This window comes from Athalia rosae, chromosome 4 (genome assembly GCF_917208135.1).
Source record: "Athalia rosae chromosome 4, iyAthRosa1.1, whole genome shotgun sequence".
Lineage (NCBI taxonomy): Eukaryota > Metazoa > Arthropoda > Insecta > Hymenoptera > Athaliidae > Athalia > Athalia rosae.
In genome coordinates, this window is record NC_064029.1 from 2,184,471 (window position 1) to 2,206,769 (window position 22,299).

At 45.9% G+C, this 22,299-nt stretch overlaps 3 protein-coding genes across 7 annotated transcripts; 1 reads left to right on the forward strand and 2 right to left on the reverse strand.

Moving 5' to 3' along the window:
- Positions 1 to 588: 588 nt before the first annotated feature.
- On the reverse strand, positions 589 to 11,554 carry LOC105684255 (long-chain-fatty-acid--CoA ligase 5). 4 transcript variants are annotated; one of them, XM_012397472.3, is made up of 8 exons: positions 11,138 to 11,554; positions 9,369 to 9,517; positions 7,416 to 7,539; positions 5,682 to 6,487; positions 3,353 to 3,643; positions 1,518 to 1,739; positions 1,115 to 1,432; positions 589 to 934 (listed from the first exon to the last, which is right to left on the reverse strand). In XM_012397472.3, coding segments are annotated over exons 1-8 (2,049 nt in total). In that variant the 5' UTR covers positions 11,139 to 11,554; the 3' UTR covers positions 589 to 796. The 4 variants fall into 4 exon arrangements, with proteins under 4 accessions (XP_012252895.2, XP_048509454.1, XP_048509453.1 ...); XM_048653497.1 differs by having other exon boundaries at positions 11,134 to 11,554; XM_048653496.1 differs by lacking the exon at positions 11,138 to 11,554 and having other exon boundaries at positions 9,369 to 9,649.
- Positions 11,555 to 11,976: 422 nt separating this feature from the next.
- On the forward strand, positions 11,977 to 13,316 carry LOC105684264 (growth/differentiation factor 5-like). The gene has a single exon (XM_012397491.4). It carries the CDS (start codon positions 12,180 to 12,182, stop codon positions 13,296 to 13,298), a length of 1,119 nt encoding a protein of 372 aa, XP_012252914.3. The 5' UTR covers positions 11,977 to 12,179; the 3' UTR covers positions 13,299 to 13,316.
- A 160-nt stretch (positions 13,317 to 13,476) lies between these two features.
- Positions 13,477 to 22,134, reverse strand: LOC105690332 (microsomal triacylglycerol transfer protein). Of its 2 annotated transcripts, none has more exons than XM_012408051.3 (6): positions 21,528 to 22,134; positions 20,269 to 20,395; positions 19,820 to 19,843; positions 17,502 to 17,695; positions 15,652 to 16,305; positions 13,477 to 15,555 (listed from the first exon to the last, which is right to left on the reverse strand). In XM_012408051.3, exons 2-6 carry the CDS (start codon positions 20,330 to 20,332, stop codon positions 13,804 to 13,806), a joined length of 2,688 nt encoding a protein of 895 aa, XP_012263474.2. In that variant the 5' UTR covers positions 20,333 to 20,395; positions 21,528 to 22,134; the 3' UTR covers positions 13,477 to 13,803. The 2 variants fall into 2 exon arrangements, with proteins under 2 accessions (XP_012263474.2, XP_012263476.2); XM_012408053.3 differs by having other exon boundaries at positions 20,269 to 20,497.
- Between the last annotated feature and the right edge of the window lie 165 nt (positions 22,135 to 22,299).

Here is a 22,299-nt window from a genome sequence, read left to right on the forward strand (position 1 = left end):
TTCGCAACGGTGTGCGTTATATTTTGTAATTCGGTCAACGTCTTCGCGATGCATTTAGAATCGTACAAACAGTCACTATATACGTGAGTAGTTAAAGCAGCAAATAAAACGTCTATCAATCGGTAACGAGATTTAGATTCAACGTTGATAGAACAGGGCGTCATCCTGTTTAAACATTTCCGAGCAAATGTATCGCGAGAATTGCAGATACCGTAAACGCGGTTCCCCGAATAGAAATTCCTAATTTTAGTTGTAGAACAAAATCGATTCGCCGTACGAATGGTTTGACATTAACAAACTTTTTACCCAATTTCTGGAATTAATTAATCGCCCAACGATCGTGATGCGTTCGTAATGGATTTACGCCGGCAATAAATCAAAGCGAATTTTATACCGGTTGGTCTTTTTCTCGTTATACTTTATTTCGGATCAAGCATTCGTCAAACTTCTGCCAGTTATAAAAAATCTGCTTGAAACCTGACAATGAGTCATCGAGAAAAAGTATCGAACTTATGTGGATATTTATGATCAAGACGAATTCAGTCCCGTATTATTGTACAATGCAAATGGGAAAGGGAACGAGACGCATTTAACAATAACCTGTTTTATTATTTATAATATTATCATTATCTTAATAGCTTATTCAGTGTTCCTCTTTCAAGACTATGTAATGGTGAAAATGATGTAATAAATGTATATCAAGTGTCGATAGCTTCTTGGTCTAAAAGGCGTTCATCGTTTTGGAGTGAGGTGGTTGTATTATTAATTAATGATCCGTTCCTGGTCTGCGACCCGGTCAACCTAAGTGCTGGTAAAGATCTTCTAATTGAGGTTTGAAATACGCCTTGAGCTGCGGTCGTTTCGTCTTCAACGTCGGCGTTAAAAGGCCATTTTGTACCGAGAATGGATCTGGATGGAGGTAGATGTCCTTCACCTGAAATGTCGGAGTAAAAAACGATGCAAAAACCAATTCTGACGATCCTACGATGCATCAACTTTGATACGATCCATTGCGGACAAATAAAAATAAGAATAAAAAGTAAAGAATCAATTCGCATCGATTCAATTGGCATAAATCGCAAGGATGCCCGAGCAAAATTATTTCGGGACGAACCTGTTCGAAGGATTTAAGGCCGCCTTCTTTTCCCCACGCTATCATGTCGTCCAAGATGAGCCTCTTAACTTCAGGATTAGCGCATAATACGCTCAACGTACCAGGAATTCTGTTCTCAGACGCCCAACATTTGACGACATCCACATCCGGTATAACGATCGCGACGACACAGGATTTCAACGACTCACCATGGACGAAAACTTGGTGCACATATTGACTTCGAATATATATATTTTCAATTTTCTCAGGAACAATGTACTCGCCTTGCGATAATTTGAAGATATGTTTTTTACGGTCGATTATTTTCAGCGTCCCGTTCTGCAAAGATAATCGTGATGAATCAATAACAAAGTAGAACAATGAATGAAAATCAATCGATGAAAATTCATCGGAGACAACTCACTGGTAACCACATGCCGATATCCCCCGTGTGATGCCACCCTTGTTCGTCGATGACCTCCGCCGTTTTTTCCGGATCCTTGAAGTACCCGGCGAACACATTTGTACCTTTTACGCAAACTTCCCCCTGGTTGCTAACGGCAAAATATTCCATTTCGGGAACGTCAACGAGTTTTACGCAACAGCAGGCCACCGGCGGTCCCACGTGTTCTGGCACGTGGTCACCCTTAGAGAGAGTAAATTAAATTCACAACATTAAATTTGCACGTTGGATCCGCTTATAATAGCTATTGTTACAAGTTGTAGCGACAACTAATGGTCACAAGATCTTGCTGCGATTATGTGATATCTATACCTTTTTGTTTTACAATAGTTATCTTTAGTCTTATAAACACATGTATATAGTATGATAATTACAAATCTGTACAACAACGTAGTGCCTCTGCAGCTGCTCGTACAACAAACAAATATATCAAGTCAAAATGACCGAACGCGATGGAAAATTTTGGAGAAATAATAAGGTATATACTATTTTTCAAATAGGATTATTAGGTATATTCATCCGATGGTTGTTGGCTCACTTTTATTTTCCAATGCGACATAAATTCAACCCTGAAAGTTGTGCTTTATCATTATAAATTTTGTCTAGTTATAACATGATGGAATCAAAAATAGAATGCGACATACGTGTGTTCGTTGGAGAAACGATCTATTTAATCCGCACGTGTTTCAGGTGTTGGAATATACGCGGACAGTCCTTTCGTTTTGATTTGTAGTTTTATTATTTTATTTTTTTTCCCCTCATTTTTCGCCGATATTTTGTGCGGATCCGATAGGGATATAATGCGGCTCACGGCGGTATAGATTGAAAATAGAACCTTCCGGGTTATAACAGTTTAAAAGCGGCGGACGATTCATCTATTATATACCTCGTGCAATTGAACGTGGGTGACTAAGTGTGACTAACTATAAGCTAAGAAATTCTCAGTTAAATCAAGCGTTACAACTAAATCAGAAGCTATTAGCGATCAGGGAGGGTGCCAAAATCTATGGTGCCGATAGACGAGCAAATAGGAATTCTGGAAAATTGATGAATTGGCGTACCATCAGGCGTTACCTCTCGCCAAATAATTCAATTTCCGTAGGTCGTGAAAAATTCTAGGAATCGATTAAAACTTAATTACACGATAGACAAACCGAATCATCCTCAATCGATCCTGTGTACAATTCTAACGACCGTCGTGCATGTTTATTGATCGGAAAAGATCGAGCTTCAAACAGAAGAGAAGGGACTCGAGTGTTGTACGCTTGAAACAAACGCTTTCATTCTCGTAAATCTTCCCTGAAAACTAGCAGCGATCTAGCCGCCGGATTGTATAAATATACTGGGAAACAATTGTGAGCTTATAAACTCACTGCGAAATTGACGTGTGACATTAACTTATCGTTAGTTGGGAATTAGTTTACTTTTCGCCGTTGAAAAATTGACCGACCGGAATGCGGACACGCTGCAGGTGGACGTGAGGCAAACGGAAATGTGCCAGCGATAAAAATAATGATGACTCTCATCGGGGTGGAGAGATGAATTGGCTAAATTATTCACTTATATGTTTACTCTGGCCACATGTTAATCGGTCCAAGTACAACAGACACTGGATGAGGGGGGGGGGGCTCCATATTCGTTTTCTTTTTACGGCGTGCCTAGCCGCACGGTAAAATTATATTAACGATAAAAATTTCACAGGAAACCACACGCGATGGTTCGTGAAATTTTCGTCGTCTTGTTGGTCATTGACCGAAAAATAAGCGTGCTATGCGATAAGAATAATTCCAACGAACCTGGACCGTTAAAGTGATGGGTGCACAGCATTCCGTTTGTCCGTAACCCTCGACGATGAGACAGCCGAGAACGCATCGTGCGAATGTGAGAACGTTTCCTGACAGGGGTGCAGATCCAACCATGATCAATCTGAGTCTTCCTCCCATACTGTCTTGTATCTTTTTGAAAACGATTTTGTCCCAGAAACTGTTGTTTCGTACTATACTTTTCTTAACTTCTCCCTCTTTCGCTCTCAGTCCCATGCTGAATAACATTCGTTTCAAAAATGAGCCGTGGAGTTCCGCGGTTACCTGATGATTGAAAAACACGTAAATCCGTCGAAACTGTTTCAAATTGAAATTTATAATTCGACAAACAAACACCCCGGCAGGTGCGGAAGGCTGGCTAAACTATCTTTTACATTCGACAAGACCTCGTGTAGAAGAGATACCGGGTCGAGGGGGACGGGGGTGGGTCGTTAAACGAATCGATGATCATTTTTCACGTGGTGATCGTGAATCGTTTCGTCTTGACGTTAAAAACAGCGGTGATACGGCAAACTTCTATAGGTTGTCATAAAGTAGTCAAAATATTTGAAAAAAAATAAAATAGTAGTTTATAAAGTTGTTGTCCACTCGAATCTCGAAATCCACACACTTTTGTGGTCACGTATGAGGAATTTTGCGGAATCTATCTGTAAAATTGATCGATTTATCGCTAATTTTTTACTTTTTGGAGCAGAAAAATTGAGATATCTCGATAGGAAAAAATCGTGGCTCAATTTAACCAACGGATTCGTGTTCCTGAGGTCAAATTACATGAGAAAAGTGCCCTGCAATCGATTTTTGTAATAGGTACTTCATGTTTGGCTCAAAAATTGAAAAAATCCAAAGGGAAAATTCCCTTGGAATTTTGTCGATTTTGGACCAAAAAAAAATATTTTTTTTTATATGCTATTCTTGTGTATTTTGACCCCAGGAACCCGAATCTGGAAGTCAAAATGATCTATCTATGAAATTGATCGAGTTATCGTCGATTTTTCGCTCTTTGGAGCAGAAAAATGAAGATATCTCGATGGGAAAAAATCGTAGCTCAATTTGACCAACGGATTCGTATTCCTGAGGTCAAAATACATTAAAAAAGTGTCACTTGATCAATTTTAAAAAATAAAAATTTTTGGCCAAAATTTGAGATTTTTCCAAGGGGTACCCCTTACGATTTTTTCAAATTTTGACCAAAAATTTTTATTTTTTAAAATTGATCGTATGGCACTTTTCTTATGTATTTTGACCCCAGGAACACGAATCCGTTGGTCAAATTGAGCTACGATTTTTTCCCTTCGAGATATCCTCAAATTTATGCCAAAAATTGCGAAAAACCGCGAAAAAATGGGAATAACTCGGTCATTTTTGCAGATAGATCAATTTTTCTTTCGGATTCGGATTCCTGAGCTCAAATTACATTAAGATAGACTAAAAAATCAATTTTTTATTTTTGACCCGAAAAAGCTGAATATTGGCGATAACTCGGTCAATTTTAGAGATAGATCAATTTTTCTTCCAGATTTGGATTCCTGAGGTCAAAATACGTCAGAAAAGTGTAATACAATCAATTTTTCAACTACTTTACTTTTGGCTCAAAAATCGATTTTTTTTTTCGGCTTTTTAAGGGTAATCTGACAAATAATCGGCTCAGAAATCCAAATCTGGAAGGCAAAATCATCTACTCATGCAATGGATCGAGTAAATAGCAATTATTTGCTGTTGGGAGCAGAAAAATTAAGACATGATGGGTCGAAGTATTCGAATTTCTCAATTCACCAGCAAACCCGAGCTTATCTGGAGTCAGCGTAGCCAGGGGCGCGCGGTTTGTTGTGGGGCGTCACCTCTGCTCAGCCCTGAAGGTGACGACTCGCAACAAAGCGCTACGCTGCTGGCTACCTGACTCCAGCAAAGCTCGGGTTTGCTGGTGAATTGAGAAATTCGAATATTTCGACCCATGCATGGATGGAAATCCAAATCTGAAATCTAAAATCATCTACTCGTGCAGTCGATCGAGTAATCATTGATTGAGATATCTCGATGGGAAAAATCCGTAGATCGACGAAAAAAAACTCTCAACACGTGTAAAATATAACGGTGTGAAATTGAAGAAAGAATTACGAGTCCAAAAGATCCAAACGACGAATGAAACGATATACGGTGCGTGCGTGCCTTGCTAGTAAATTAAAATAAATAAAAATTGTAACGATATATTTTTGTTTTTGTGCTGCAGATCACGAGTGGGCCGATTCCGTACAGCCGAACGCGTTTTTTTCTCTCTCAGATTTCTTTCAACTTTGAAACTCACCTTGTCGTAGATCCGATTCAGTAACCTTGGAACAGCGGGCATGACGGTAGGCTTAAGAGCTTTCATATCTTCCGACAGATATTTGATGTCTCCGCCGTAAAAACCGACAGCACCGCCCACCATGTACATTCCATTTTCGCAGCATCGTTCCAGCATGTGCGCGAGGGGTAGAAAACTGATCATTACGTCATTAGCCGTCGGTTTGTGATCGCCGAACTGAAGTATAACGGCGCAAACACCGGCGACAACGTTTTGATGGGTCAGCATAACGCCTTTTGGATTTCCGGTCGTCCCAGAGGTATAGCATATCGTACAGAGATCCATGGGACGTGGCGGAACTTCCGGATGATCCTTCTGAGAACCTAGACGCTCGACGTCGTCGAACTTCAAAAGTTCAACCCCGCGATTCTTGGCGCGTTGATTGGTGGCCGGCCTTATCTCCTTCATGACGACCAATTTTCTCAGACATCTGGGAGCTTTGTCCAATAGTAAGTTGCACTTTTTGTCGTCCTCGCATACGACTAGGCTTATTTCAGCCTGGTTTATTATGTAGGCACACGCGTCCGGACCGAGGGTGTCGTAGAGGGGAACGACAACCAGAGAATAATTGTAGCATGCTTGTTCCGTGAGAACCCATTCGGGGCAATTCTGACTGTAGAGACCTATTAGCGTCTGAGGACCGGGTATCAGACCGCAGGATATCAAACCGGAGCCGAGATTTCTGGCTCTCAACAACGTCTCGTTGTAGTGAATCCATTGATAAGGTTTGTTCCTACCCTCCCGCCATCCAAGGCACGGACCATTGTCTGTCAAAACATAATGCGAACTTGGCAATATCTCCGTATGAAAATATACGGAACACAAGGTGCACCTGGTGCGTCGCGACGCCTCGACGGCTCCGACGCCCCTCGCGCCCTTGACATTCTACAATCTTCCGAAAGCTCCGATCTTACTTTTTTTTTTTCTACAATTTTCTCTCAGCTTTTTTTTCAAGTCGGGGAACAAACTTCGATACCGTTCGACCGTAACGAAGCTTTCGGTGATCAGATTTTTACCGTAAAAACGACCGAGCGACGTCGGCTGTCAAACAATGAGTAACGAAGCGTGCGTTAAATTTTGCCGCGGGTTTCGTCTAATCGTAAAAGTGAGATCTATTTATTGAACGATATTTTCGAGTCGTCGCGGAGAATTTCGTCATCGTGGCACCTGTCTCTCGTCCGTTACGAGACACCGTATTATTCGGAAATGAGTAATTTCAATGAAACTTGCCAGGCCGCACGCCGTCAAGTTTTATACCCTTTCCGACAATTGTCTCATGACGTAACGAATACGTAATACGTCCGTTGTACAAGTTTTGATCGAAAATCGAGGCCGCGGTTCGCATCGGAGGAATCGCGTACAATGTCCGACGTTGAGACGAATAATTTCATTTCGTTTGGCTCGATGATAATTCCGTTTGATGTAGAGTATTTTGTTTGACAATATTCCATCTCGAAAATAGCCACTACCCCGACCACGTGAGCTGTACTTCCGCCATATTTGATCGCACCACGCAAACGTATATAACTGTCAACGGGTTTCGTTGCCGCGAAACGGTTTTTGACGCATCGAAAGCTTCGATTTATTTGACGAGCGTTGAAATACGGCGCAGATCAAAGGCCTCCGCGGTTCGTCCCCGGACGGATAAATTATATTTCGACGGATGGAAGATCCTCGGACGTCATCGAGACTTACTAGACTCTTTGGCGCCCCTTCGAAAAGCATCGTAAAGCGTTCTGGTATCCTCGTGAATGTAGCTGACGAATTTCCCTTCCTTTCCTTCCTTGTAAAATTTTGACACCCTTATAAGTTCGGCACCCTGAAACCGACGAGGACAACACATGTATATTTTGGCAGATGTATAATTTGAAAAATATAATTACGTAACCATCGGTATATAACGCGAAAGATGATACACTAAATATAGCGTGAAGCAATTCACTCGCGGGCCTCCGAAAAACAGACCTACAATTTCCACGTTCCGATTAGATAACGACGAAAGCCCTCGAGTTTCGAGTACTTTTTCGGTCTCAAAAACCTATAGCGCAACGTCCAACGAATCCCTCACCCCCCTCCCCCCTGCATGATTTTCATTCATCGCACTTTCGTTTATCCTCACTGTTCTCTCTCTCTCCTCGGCGGCACGTTTATCAATTTTTAAAATACATCCGACGAGGTGAGATCCGCGCTTGAAAATATTTCAAGTACGGATTCCGATCGGTGCGACGTAAGACTTTTCGACCCGTTGGACCGGAAGTAATCGGACGAGGAAAATAACGCCAAGGATTAGCATCGTATACCGCGTGACGCAACGACACATCACCTGTCCACCGCGAGCATCGCGCAATCGTATTTTACAGAATTATTTTACTTCCTCTCGATCGAGGAGGGTGATAAATTCGAGACGTAGGAACGATCGAAGGTTGACAGTTCGTTTTTGGTGTATAACCTTGAGTATCTCCGACTGTTCGTTCAGATCTATCGGACTTCGTATCATTTCGTCTGTTCAGGTGATCCGCAACGAGGCACTCGAACTGCCCTTGAGGGCTCGAATCGAACCTTATCGCAGCGGCGGCAGCGGCGGACGATGATGACGATCACTCGGGAATTCGAGTCACAAAACGACGTTAACGACACCTTCGCGACACCGCAACCGATACTGATCTCGCCTCGCCAAAGAACGGGGTTGCTTCGCGCGAAGATATATTTTTTGCCCTCCCTCTTCCGCTCCTCCGTCTCCGCCTCTCTTCTCGTTAAGTTTTTCAGAAGCTCTGTCACGCGGTACGCGTCTCATTCGTCCTTCTATCCGTCCCCTCGAAAAGACCATCCGCTCGCGTCTCGTACTCTCGGCCATTTAAATATAGGCTCGGATATGTTGAGGGGCTCTGGCGACGCTGAACTTTAATTGGAAGACGGCCAGCGTCCGCGGTAAACAGTATCCCCCGTCGGAAGCTATCCGCGCGGACCTCAACTCAGAACTTGAAAACTTACAATTAGTGGGAGCTCGGAGTCGCCGACGATCTTCGCCGATCCGACGTGGCGCGGCGGATTCCCGCGGGTCGTCGAAATTCCAAAGAGAACGATCGGGAGAGAGACACCCCTTCGAACGACCAAACTTGGACGAGGGAATGGAATTATTATTATTATCCACTCGAGAAACGACTAATTAAGCGATTATTTTGCTTCGCTTCTTCATCGCGACCCTGGCACGAATAATCGCACTATTTTACGGTCTGCTCATTTCTTCGGCGATCTTGTTGCAGCTGACCTCGACCGTTAAATTGGTACACTCTCGACTTGTTTAGAGGCCGTTTACTCCGAGCGTGGGGGGGGAGGGGGGACCGAGCTCGGGCGAGAAGAAGCGTCCCGACGCCAACGCGACGCGCGTAAATATCGACATTTTAGGGGATGGAAAACGGCAGCGGCTTCAAGACCGATCGGCGTTCGGGGTACGTCGAAAGAATTCGACCTCAACGTCCGTCCACGTCGCACCACGTGGGTCACCCGAGTATTTCGCTACTCTTGTTCCAAGCTACGCGAACAATTTTCCGCACTGCGACACGCGTCCGCGTGGAATTTCGCGGATTTGTTTTTCCGTCGTTTTTTTTTTCTTAACGGACGCCCTCGGAAATTCCCTCGACTACTTACCGGAAGGACTTTCGCCTGAGCATCCAACGGGACGAGTGGCCTCTGCGGTGTCGGACGCGACGCAAAGTACGCGGCGACCCCGGTAAGGACGAGAGCACCCGCCGCACCCCCTACGTAGGGAAGATACTCCTCCAGCTGATACTGTAACACTGTATTTTCAAGGTCTGATTTGAGGTCATCGCACATCGTCACCCGCCGCCACTTTTTACGGGGATATTTTAATTGGGGAACTTTGGAGTTTCGATCACGTTCCCGATCGCGGCGTCCACGATCAACACATTTCACGCTGGAAAAGCAAACCGTTCCTTTTTATTTGTTTTTTTTTTTTTTTTTCAATTCATTTTATTCCCATACCGTTGAAATCAATTTATCCGTCCACCGACGACGGTCTAAGCGATCGGATCAATAATTTTCGAGGTTCGGTCATCACCGTTTGCGAATGCAACTTCAAGCTGAGCAAACTTGTAAATTGATGAAAATTAATTCGCCGCCTGCACCGTTCCGCTTCGTACTTCTCGATCGCGTTATTTTCTTTTTTTTTCCGTTGGCTTTTTTACATCGAAATTTTTCATCAACCCTTGAGCGAAGTTGGCGCGGAGTTGTCGTTTGTTGTACCCGGAACGCCTGACGAATTTACCTCATTTACCTCAGCACACGTTCGACACTGAGCACACATTGGACGTGTACATTCCGAACCGCCGCGAAGTTATGGATACGCGAACGATAAAGTATCGTAAGCTATATTTAGATCGGGTCTTTATCATTTTCGTGTAAGCGTAAGGTCGATAGCGCGCGTTATACTTGCAACGGAAAAGTAGGATGTATGGCTAATACTTTGTGGAAATGATCCTTGAGTTGATAACAATTTTTTTTTTTTTTTTTTTCGTTCAAAAATAGTTTCATTACGGACCGGCGGAAACGCGTGGGTTAAATATTAAAAAAGCTGTGCTCAGGTAACGCGACAGGACGAAAAAGGATCAATTATACTGTACAGCCGTATCGATTGTCCTGACCATCGTATACGAAAACAACTTGAGGTTTTAATTTCCCTTTTTTTCCTGCCTTCTTCTTTCGCCCCCAACCCTTCCGCGGAGGACTGGACACGCGAATTTCGAATATGTTTTTTTTTCTAGGTATTTAAAATGCACGTGTGCAATGAACGCGTCTGTAAGAACCTGTATACGTACAGAGAAAGTTCAAAGGAACAAATATGTCACGTATTCGTGGTAACGAAAGAAAAAAAAAAAAAAAAAAAAAAAAAAAGGAAAATGGGCTAAGGGTTGAAACAGTGGAATTTCGCGGTGGGGAAGAAGCCAGAAGTGGATTATCTCGTTGTAGCAAATATTGATGTACATGCGGAGGTTCTGAGATCTTAATCACGTGTCGGTAAACCTCGACGACGAGATGATCCGGAAATTATATGAAGCCTTGCGAATTAACGGTGCAGCGTATCGTGAGCTTGGAAAATGTGACCCTCGCGTAAACAACGAGAGAATGAAAGAGAAGAAAAACGAATCAGACGTCGTCGTGCACGTTGGTGAGAAATAGATGAAGATATTTGTTTAGAAAAATCTTTGAAATTCACGCGAGGCGGGTAATTCGAAAAGATGGGGTGGTACGTCGGAACGTCGAGAGGAGGGGGAAGGTTTCGGAGAATAATATTTACGAGAGAGGAAAAAGAAAAAAAAAAAAAAAGGGGGGAAAACAAAGTCGAGAAGAAACCCTAGAGATGTGGGATGACGTGTCTGTTTTGAGGTAGACGTACTCACTTTCTGGTGCAGCACAGCTTCCTCGGTTTTTCCCCCCCTCTTCCTTAGTGCTGCGCTCTAAATCCAGAAGCGACGTTACACGACGTATAGAGAAAGAAAGCTGCACCGCTGATCGGACCGACGGTCGTATCTCCTATGATCCGTGGGGGTTGTCGTGCGACGTGCGATTTATCCTTGTATATTACTCACGTTGTATCGGCGGTATCACGAATCACAAACGAATCGCAGGTGTTCCGGGGCGCCTCGAGCTCTCCCCCTTTTAAATTTTTAGTCAAGGCGGTGGCATGACACGGGGTGTTTTTTTTTTTTTTCTCTCAACAATATCGTCGTCGTCGTCGTCGTCGTCGTCGCGTACTTCGGAACGTCGCTCACCTCGGCCCTCGGCTCGACTACCCAACGTGTACACGACGAGGCGACCTACCTACCTTTCGAGCTCTCCTCGAGGGTAACGGTTGCGGCATGACGTCACCGTAACAAATCGATCCTCACCGTCGGTGTTACTCGCACCACCCCCGCGCACCCCCGCGCACCCCATCCCGGGGGACGGAGGGGCGACGGAGGGAGGGGGTGGAAATCGCCGTACCGCACCAGCGTGGCGCGACGAGTGAACCGTTCCAACTTGAATATCGTGCCGCGAGCTTTCGCGATAAGCCCGGCATCTCTTGCGCTTCCACGCGGTCCTCCTATATTCGATCTGCAGGGTAGACGTTCGGTCAAGTGGAGGTCTGCGTTTGATAAGCGGCGAGAAACCGTAGCGGCAATTTTGAACGGGCACCAGCCATGGATTGGCGGGTATTTGGGGACTCCCTTGAGCCCATCGTCGTCATCTTCTTCTTATTTCTCCTCATCGGGGTTCCGAGAGTTCAGTTGAAAATCGAAAGGCCGCAGGCAACGTGCTGCGCTTGTTGTTCGTAGGGAAAAACAAATTTCTCTATCGACCGGAGAGAAGCTCTCCGTTCCCGAGAATTTTCCAAACGGTAACTCCGCGTCGGTCGTCCCGAAAATTGATTGAAAAAAAAAATTCGCCGCGCATCCGAGGGAGATGTGGACGTCGGCACAATATTGGCCGATGTTCGCCCTCCTGTTATTCGGAACGTGTTACCTATGGAGAAATACCGCACCGTTTTCGTGGTCGTCCACCGCCGTTTTGGCGAGAGCGTCATTCGAGGTCGGTTTGTCCCTGCACACCGGGTCTTCGTTGAAAATTTCCCAGCGATTCGTCAACAGAACCATCCGCGCTAAACACGGAATGAAGAACGTCGTGAAATCGCCGAATCGAAAACCGATTTCCAAATACATGCTAAGACTCTATCACCATCGTCCCGACGCCGACATTGTACGCGCCCTTCAACCGGTTCACGTATCGCGCCCACTTTCGAACTACGCTGGAAGAATCCTCGAATTTTCCATACCGATAACGCGACCCGGAGAAATTTTCGAGACGGCTGAGCTCCTCGGAGCCGCAGGGATGATCCTCCGGGTTCATCCGGTCGACGTTTCCCACCCCGTGAAAAACGAAGTCCAGAGACCGAGACGGGACGACGCCTGGCGAGGCTTCAACGTGACGGGTGCGGTTTTGGGTCGGATCGGCGACGTCGTGCGTCTGAGGGTACGGGGTCGAATCGAAGGTCGTCACAGGGGCGAGGGGCCGATCCTGCTGCTCAGCTACAGCAAGCCTAAAAAACGAAAAACGCGGTCAATCGTCGAGGAAGAACAGGGGGAAGTTACCGGCCAGTGGAAAAACGACGGCGGTCGACGACGCCGTCGAAATGCTTGTAGAAAACGGTCGCTCTACGTTGACTTTTCAACGATATCGTACGACGAGTGGGTCGTGGCGCCGAAGGGCTACGACGCCTTTCAGTGCGTTGGAAAATGTTTTTATCCATTGAGCGATCATCTGAGTCCGACGAAACACGCCATCGTCCAGACTCTTGTTTACACCGCTCTTCAGGCTGCCGAAGATGCGAATCCCAACGTGAACGTTAATAACGGGAACGGGGGAAACCCGAATGTTAATTCGAACAGCAAACCTGTAGGCAGGGCCTGTTGCGTACCCACGAGATTGAGTGCGACCAGTCTCCTTTACATGGACGCGACTGGGACCCTCACCTACCAGTACGGATACGAGGACATGGTGGTCGAAGAATGTGGCTGCAGATAGGGGGATGATTTTGTGCAGTGAAATGATCGTGGCAAGCAAGGCTGAAATGTTCAGGAAAATTATGGATATTTGTACATACGTACCTATATTATCCGGATAAATTGAAAAACATAATCACATGTAAAACGAGACGAAGAGTTCGAAAAAAGAGAAAAAAATAACAACGAAAACGAAAATGTTCGTAATTAATTAACATAATTAATCATAAGTTATATATGGTACAAAAATACAACGAAGATACGTTTCACCAAAATCGTACGTACTCGCGTATAATAATATAATAATAATAATTATTATTATAAAATATATCCGATCTAGATACCGATTTTCTCTCAAATCCTCGCCCCGACCGATCGCTATTGACTTTATACAATATTACAATATAACATTACATCGACGTCGTCTCAATTTTTTCCAACAGTTTGAAAATACGAAAAAAAAAAACCAAACACTGCGATCGTTCATATCCCGATCTTCGTGTTACGATTCACCTGATATCAGTCATTTAGGCGAACACTTTGGAGCACATTTCACTATTTTTTCTATTAAGGAGATAAGACTTTGCCGGCGTCGATACCCGCGATCTCCTTGTTTTCCTCAACTTATGCCTACTGCCCGGTATCCTTTCGATCTTGTAGACGTGATGCCTGGCGGTGGATTGGGGCTGCGTGAGTCTCATGCAAAGCGATATAGGACCCGAAAAATCAAGGTCGGTAGAAAGTTCCAGTTTCGGCTCGGTGGTGAGCGTGAACTCCGCCGTGCTCCGGACAAAGTTCGAGAGGACCCTGGAGGCCCCGTGAACCGCGACCCCGGCCCCCATTTCCACGAGGGACTGAGCGTTCCTCGACCAAAGACTCAGCTGCACCTGACCGGCGAGATCGAAACTGACCGCCCCCTCGGCGTCGATCTCGGCAATGAAACCGGAGGACAAAGGAATCGATTCCTTGTGGTGATGGAGGGCTGCGAGCGTCTGGAAGGCCGACGTCCTCGTGGACGCTGTACCGGACCAAACGTGACCCATGAGTTCCCCTTGCCCGGAGAAAAATACGAAGGGACGAACTCCTACGCCCAACAGAGCGATTTCCATCCCCGCGGTGGCTACTTCGTCCTCCGCCGGTGAATCGCCAACGTCGTTGTCCGACGACGAGACGAAACTGCCCAGACCGCCGGCGAACAATCCCAGAGAGAATAGCTGCTCGGAATACGGACCGGTCTCCAATACGACGTCCACAATGCCCCTCTTCAGGAGCCCGGAGTGCACTTCTTGGATGGTTACCAGAGATCCGTTGCTACCGGGGGATTGGAGGAACGATCTGGTGAACGCCGTGCTCAATCCCTTCTGAGCGGCGACGTGGTAGTTGTTGATTTTCTTCGCCACAGCCCTCGCGGCTGCCTTCAAATTGCTCGCGAAGATCTCGTCCTTTTCCGCCAACTGATCCAAACGCTGGCTGAGGTACCTACGCACCTCGTACGCCGGATCCGGATGGGCGAGGTATTCGACGAGATGCTGAAGTTCTTCCGTGCTCGGTTTGGTTTCGAGTATTATGTCCAGGGCGAGGGTTCTCGCGCTGCTGTCTCTTTTGGGTCCTCCGATTTGGAAGAAAATCTTCTTCGCCGCCGTTCTGACTTCCCTCGTGAGATGATCGCGTCGTAAATTACCGAGGGCCCGCCACGCGGCAACGCTCGTTGCCTTGGTTCCGTTCACCGCGTACTCCAATAGCTTCGGTATCGCGGCTTTGCTTCGCAGGTTTCTCAGCGCTCTGAGAAAGCGCAATTTACATTCCTCCCCCGAACAGGTCTCCAGCCCGGTCTCCAAACTGACTCGGGCGTTTTTAACCACCGCCGAGGAACCCAGTTGTCTAGCGAGGGCGGCCGCCGTCAGGGCGAAAGTTTCGGCGAGTCTCTCGTTCGCCTGCGTTTCTTCGGAACGTTTGAGGACGTCCTTCGCGACGTCCGGATGCGGTACAGGCGCCATAGATAACGCCCACAGGTACCTCTCCGTGTCGTCGCCATTTTCGTCCTGCCTCAAGGACTTCATAGCCGCCTTGTGCGTCGTCGGCGTAGCCGCCGATCCAACGACGTCGTAGAGTTGCGAACGTATTTCCCCGTAACGTGGACTTTTCAATAACTTTGCGAGATCCTCGAGCGAGGCCTCTCTGACTAGAGGTAAAAGTTTGAGGAAGGCCAGCGCGGATTTCGCCGTGCCAAGGGCCGAATCCTCCAGAGCCGCGCGATTCTGCTCCAGAAGTTGGTCGAGCTGAGGTGAACAAAAAATCGAGCAACGTCAGTCTCCTAGATTTTTTGGAAGGGGGTAAAAAATTTGAGATAATTGTAAAAATAATTTTTCACGCACCGTGGCGCAGCCGGCGTCCGGACAGCTGGGAGTTTCTGCTTGAAGACTTATCGAGGCTTCTCTGAAACCGGGTTCCAAAAGAACGACGGCTTCCCCGACGGTATCCGCGGCTACCGGCGCGGCGTCCAGTTTCCCGGGAATCAGTTCCAGGATCTGTTGAGAATTCACCGCCGTGCTGGCTTCCGGTTTAGCGGTGAGACTCATCTCGTGTCTCTCCTCGTTGATTACACTTTTCGGCAAAAGACCGGAGATCAGTTCGTAGTCCGCTCTCCGAAGACTGTCGACGTTCACGCCGAATACCGGACTGGAATGTTGCTTCTTAGGGGGCAACGAGTTGTTTTCGCAAAATTTCTTCACCTTCGCAAAACTGTGGGGACCGTCCGACACGTAGGTGACGTTGCAGAGCCCCGATGCGTCGCGTTCGTGATAATCACCGTCCATTGTTCGGTATTGAAAAAGACTGACCAGACCGCGTTTCAAATTTGCGGTAGACGGGTCGTCCGATGGATCCAGATAAAGGGTGCTCAGTTCGCCCTTCTGCCAGAGTACGAGGGCCGGCTTCGACGAGATATCGTCCAAACGTGACGAATGCTCGATGAAACCTTCGGGTTCCGGGGCTTTTCGAGACTTTATCCATAGCTGGGGCGATAGTAGCTGAAAGGGTATCGAGTTTCTACGTTAATATTTGCTCTCGCGACGCCGCCGAGGTCGATCGATACAAATTGGGAGTGACCTCGAGTAATTCGAGAAAATTTACAGGGGGGGGGGGAAAAGAAAGAATGGAATTTTTAATCATCCGCAAAATAATTCCTCTGTTTTTAACCGTGTGTAATTATACATTTTTCATTGACAATAAATTGCGATTTTTACCGCCGGCACGTGTGTACACGGGTGCGCTATCGGAGGTGTTAACGTGCAATTCGATTACGAGGACGTAAAAATTTAACGAAGAGAAACAACGTTTGATTCTATATTCAACGTACGAAAGTTCTCTCCGTCAACTTCGCACGATTGTGGCTCTGAAATTGCTCCCGACTATCTCGAAGTTATAAAAAGAATTCAACCGCAGTTCAAGGGTTATCGAGTCTCCGGGGAGCGACGCACGTGCGAATGTCGCTATTTTACAAGGTACGTTCGAACCGAAATGCATCCGTCAGCTTGTTGCCATCCGTGATATATACGTAGGTATACGGTTTGTCGTTGTGTTCGAAGTAATTATTATTCCGTACGTGATTTCAATGCTGAATCGTATCTTTCGTGACGCATGAAAATGTCCCGTTAGACTATCGTCATACGCCGACGGATACGGGAACAATAAGCTAATCGTTGAAGTGAAAATAAATAACTCGACGATTACTCGCTTTCGGTTTTCGCACAATTATAACAGTTATCGCTTACGTTTTATGTAAAAAAAAATTTTTCACGGTAATAATCCTTGAACGTAGATACTCGTAATGCTCGCAATACTTCGGACGACGAAGTGAAAACAACGAGTAACGCGGAGACGCGTGTGGGATAAAGTGTGGATGTCCGAACAGGATTCACAAAATTTGATGCAAATTTGAAAAAATTCGTGCTAAAAATAAAAGCAGCTGATACGTCACGCGCTTCGTCAGCCGAGTTCGTCAAAACTATGCAAAACAGGAAGCGGCTAATCCATCCTGACAAATGACCGGCGACTCTGGTTCGAATCGTAAAAAAAAAAATAATCAACGGAGAGAGAAATTGTCGTCGAGCGATGAATTTTGTAGAAAACGTAAAATTGTGATATGGAAGTGCAGCCCGTCTTACCGGTTTCACCGGTACCACGTGCTCCTGTTATACCTGGACAATAATTTGGGTCGCCTTACCTCGACCTTGAGCAATAGGGTGCCGGCGTCGTTAGGGTCCTTCCACACCGCTGTGACGGCCAATTCCCCGGTCAGTTGAAAACCGACGTCACCACCGGCCCTCGGAGGGCCCGCTTCTTTGAATAAAAGGGTCGTGGTCAATTTGTACTTCAATCCGCTGCCCAGCGTCCATCCTCTGGCCGCACCAGCTACGGCTAAAATGGTCAAAAGTAAAACTGCCGCACCGCAACGTCCAGTCGCCATTGAATCGAGACGATAAATAAATTTGACACGCGCTACTTCTTCGATCGCCACATACGCGCGAACTGCGCTATTGAATTCCAAAGCGTTATCCCAGTCGGGCGAAGAACTTTTGCAACGTTCGAAAAAAATTCAAGGCCGGATAAACACCTCGCGTTTATTGACGCCGGTAACTTTTGCTTTCGTTAGGAAGAAGCTTCGTATAAACCGTACGGTTTGACCGGCCAAGAGTCGCGAGCCGACTGGCCATCGCGTGTGAATCGTCGAGAACGGCCACCACGTAAAACTTACGTTACACGCGTGTTGGGCGAGCGAACGAACGCGTACCCACACCGGTTTCGTACAACGACGACAACGTTCCCACTGGACACAATCAAACCCGTTTGTGTTAGGTCGGGGTCCACCCATGGATATATTAATACGTCACACGAGCGTGAACATTATATGTATGCGTAATACTCGTGCGTGTCTCCTATACCCGAGATCGCGTTCGTAACGCGCGAGTTATTGCGTTTTTCGTTTCTTCACCGTTGATCGCCGGTACTTTCGATCTCTGAAAACTGTGGCAATTTTTCACCTCGATCGCGATCTCTACATTTTCCTATCGTTGAACTTGTCGCGATGTTTGACACGTTCGTTCGATCCGCGTCACGCCTTTGTACGCCTCGTTTTTGCGTAACACGCGTCCCTTTAACGGAGATCGATACGGCCAAGTTTGTACACGGTGTGTACCGATCGGAATTCCTGTACGGCGAACCCGATTCCACGTTATCCGAGTACTGCTTTTTTTTTTTTTTCTTTCACTCTCAGACTCTCCACTCGTGCCTCTCCGTAAATCGGACTCACTTTTTACAGCGTCGTAAAGTTCGAATGACAATTCACTCGATCGATCGCTCGCCAACGGTCAATTGCAATTTGATCTTCGTTCGCGTCACGTTCGAATCTAAACGGTTCGATAACGTGATCGTCGATTTCTTGCCGTTCGAATAACCCGATGCAGAAATTTCTCACGTTTCGAAAATAAAGAGTCGATTTTTTTTCAAAATATTACAACCGCAAACGCAACGTCTCAATTATATTATTAACGTCATCGTATTATTGCAATGCGAAATATCACAATGCGATTAAAGTTCACAACCGTTGCGGAGATAAAGAGATTATACGTGCGTTGTGTACGTACGTACGTATTGTTTGTTTCGCGATGAGTAATTTTACTTCAAACATACGTATCTATATACGACACGTTTGCGTCAATGCATCAGGGATAAGTGAAAACACGACGGTTGTGGATGCTGTTTCAAGTTGCATGTCTTGCATCGTGTAACGTACGCTCCATTGTCCAAAGTCGGGGTCGGCTTTCGTAACAGGAATTCCGGCCAATCTTCGTTCGGCTTGACAACTGTAATGCTTTATTGCTGTCGCAGCCAGTAACAACTGCACGGTGCCGCTTTATACCGTTTCCTGTTCATTATATTTCGTTTTCCATTTATCGGTAAACACGTGTTATCTCTGTTCGCGTTCGCCGTACCAGCCTTGGAAACGAAAAAAAATCTCACGACCGCGTAACGGAATATCGGTGACCGCGTACGGTGTATTTTTGAATGGAAGTTTTCGCGTCGAGGAGAGTTCGACGCGCGGGAGGAAAGGTGGCAAGAAATTTGACCGTACAACGCGCGTGATTAGATATTTTCGAAACATTGAATGCAAATACGAGCGAGTCAGCGGTCGATTTACCGTTCGTACACTCGTCGAAGAAATGAGGTAATTTGATCGTTTCTTGGGACGCAAGTTCCGTTCCGAATTTCGTCTACGTATATTATATACATATATACGTGCAGGACGTATAGCCCCGCGGATAATGCGATTAGGATATTATGTACACGTGAGCGTAAAAGTCCGGCGTCTAGACCTCGTTTGAGAAGGGTCGTTATTGGGGTCGTTAAGTGGAGATTTCTATTCTAATTCCCTAAATCAAATCAACCGCAAGATCCCGTAGGATTAACTAGACCCGCGGTTTTCCGACCATCCCTTAGGCCGCTGCCTCGGTCACCGTGAATGTGGTTGTATTTCATATTTACCTGGAGCCATCCGGCAGTAGGAACCTACGACAGAAGGAAAACATCCTTATTTCAGTGTCGGAAAATACGACGAAAATGATAAACTTCCGTTGTACAAATATACGAGAATAAGAATGACGAATTTGTCGTTAACTGTGACGGGAGATGGTCCGATCAGCTGCGGTTTAACCGGTAGAAATTGGTTGACTGAAGTCGAATAAACCGTCAGCTGAGACCGCGACGAAGAGGAATCGAGTCTGGAAGGAGGAGGAATCGCCGTTGGGTCGGTTGGACGGGCTCGTCGAGGGTCCCCCGTCCCCTCCCATTTCCCGTTGGGAGGCTGATTCCTCCTCCCGCGAGTTACGACGGGCCCCCCCCCCCCCCCCCCCCCCCCCCCCCCCCAGATACCGTCTCCAAGGAATCAATGGGAAAAGATGAACGGAGGTGGGAGAGCACACTCCAATACTCACCGAAGAGCGCCAAGAGGTAGACCAGGGTGACGGTGATGGCCAACGGCCTTCCCGATCGAACCATTTTATTCCCTTCGCGAATAAATCCTCTCCGTTTCGATTCCGTATGACAAGATCCTCCGCGAATCTGCACAAATGTGTTCTCTCTTAGGATATTCACGTTACGCCGGGTATCCTTCCTAGCCTCCTTCACTTCGTTTAATATAAAGTTACTCCTCAGTCTGTCCTACTACGAATAAACACGAATAATTATTAGCCGAGCTCGGCGTTATCGCCGGCTACGAGCAAGTCTGACCGAGAGGGCACCGAGCGAGGAGGGGACGGACCGTCGACGTCATGGGAGGGGGTTCCTCGGTTGTCCTCAGCTGTCCCTCCCGGCGAACGACGTCGACAAACCAGCAAGAGTGGTACGTCGCCTCCCCGGGTACCACGAGTTGTCAACTTTTGCCAATATTATATACCATTCTCATAACTAAAAACTCGACAACTTAGCCGGACCTATTCGCGACACCCTCGAGGGTACGAATATCGAATTTTCAACGCGTGCGGCGTCGAATTTTTTATTTTACCACAGCTTCGACCAGTTTCGCGCCCTTCGATAGTTTTCGTCCTCCCAGCTAACCGGAAGTGACGCTCTAACATCGATCGGGGAGGGATACGTATATCGGTTTCGTGTTGTTCAGCAGGAGCCAAAGAATCAAAATTGATCAGGAACAAGGACGATAGGAGCGGTCTTTTTTCATTCGTTGTGATGATCTCGGTTCGAATGTTCTTACAAAGGATGAGATGGCCTCGAATGGGTTGCGTCATGCACGCAATGCTAATTACTCGTTTTTAGATCAGAGATACAGAGATGTATGACGATCCGCTGCTAAATATTTTGCAAGGGGAAAATGACAACGCCTAACATCGTGACATTTGCGATTTTCGTTTCGCGTATTTCATTTTGGAGTAAAGTATTATTAATGACTCTAGAGTTTCATTGATAAAACCGCGCACTTCTCTACTGACCACACGCGGTATTATACTTATATATTTTGAATGTAACTTAGCCCTCTTATCGTTGCATTTTTCAAAAAACAATTATCATAATTTGACTCAATTTACGAAGCGGTCGACCGTCTAATTCATACCCCCGAAAACTCACGAGGATCAATTATTGTCGTTTATTGCGGAAGTTTATTATTATTATTATTATTATTATAATTATTATTATTGTCATTATTATTATTATTCGTTTTTTTATAATGAAAATATACCTAATATCGTTTTCCTAGTGTGTTTCTTTGACGAATGATGGCCACTAATATTTTTACTCGACACGAGGAGGTCAGCGTGGGCAACTGGAGACGTTCCGAAGAAGAGAAGCAGTTATTACAATTTGCAGCGTAGCTCTGGTGCAAACCGGATGATAGTTGTGTCTTCTTTATTCGATAGTCGATGACCACTAAACTCGATGGTATAAATGGATCGAATATCTTCGAAAGAACGTTGCGATGCGTCAACGGGAAATCGGCTTATCTTCATCGGTGGCTTTTGACCCTAAAATGACCCCATGACTTCCTTACTCGCCATATATTGATAATGTAATGTTACTAAAATTCTCACTGATTTATAACTGAATTTCTTTTATCGCTGGACGCGTTATACGTAAGTTCAGCTGTACTTTTACGCGTACACGACGACGAAAAAAGAAAAGAAAAAACTTAAATGCACGTGGTGTTATTTACATTTATGGAGTATGTTGCAGCTGTTGCACTGAATAGAGTTCTCCGATATTTTGTTGCCGCTGATATATCTCCTTGTACTATATAATCAATTATTTCATTCGATTTATAAACCGTACTCTCATGGGCTACAATCAATTGTCATATAAAAGTCAATGATCGTATTGTATCAATTGAATATTTGCGTCTCCATTTCGCGTCGAGCAATTGGAAATTTACAGACCAGAACGAACCTCATAGAATCACTTGGAATCGAGGCGCCCAGCAGTTCAATAATTGTTTAATCGTAGATTTTAAAATCACT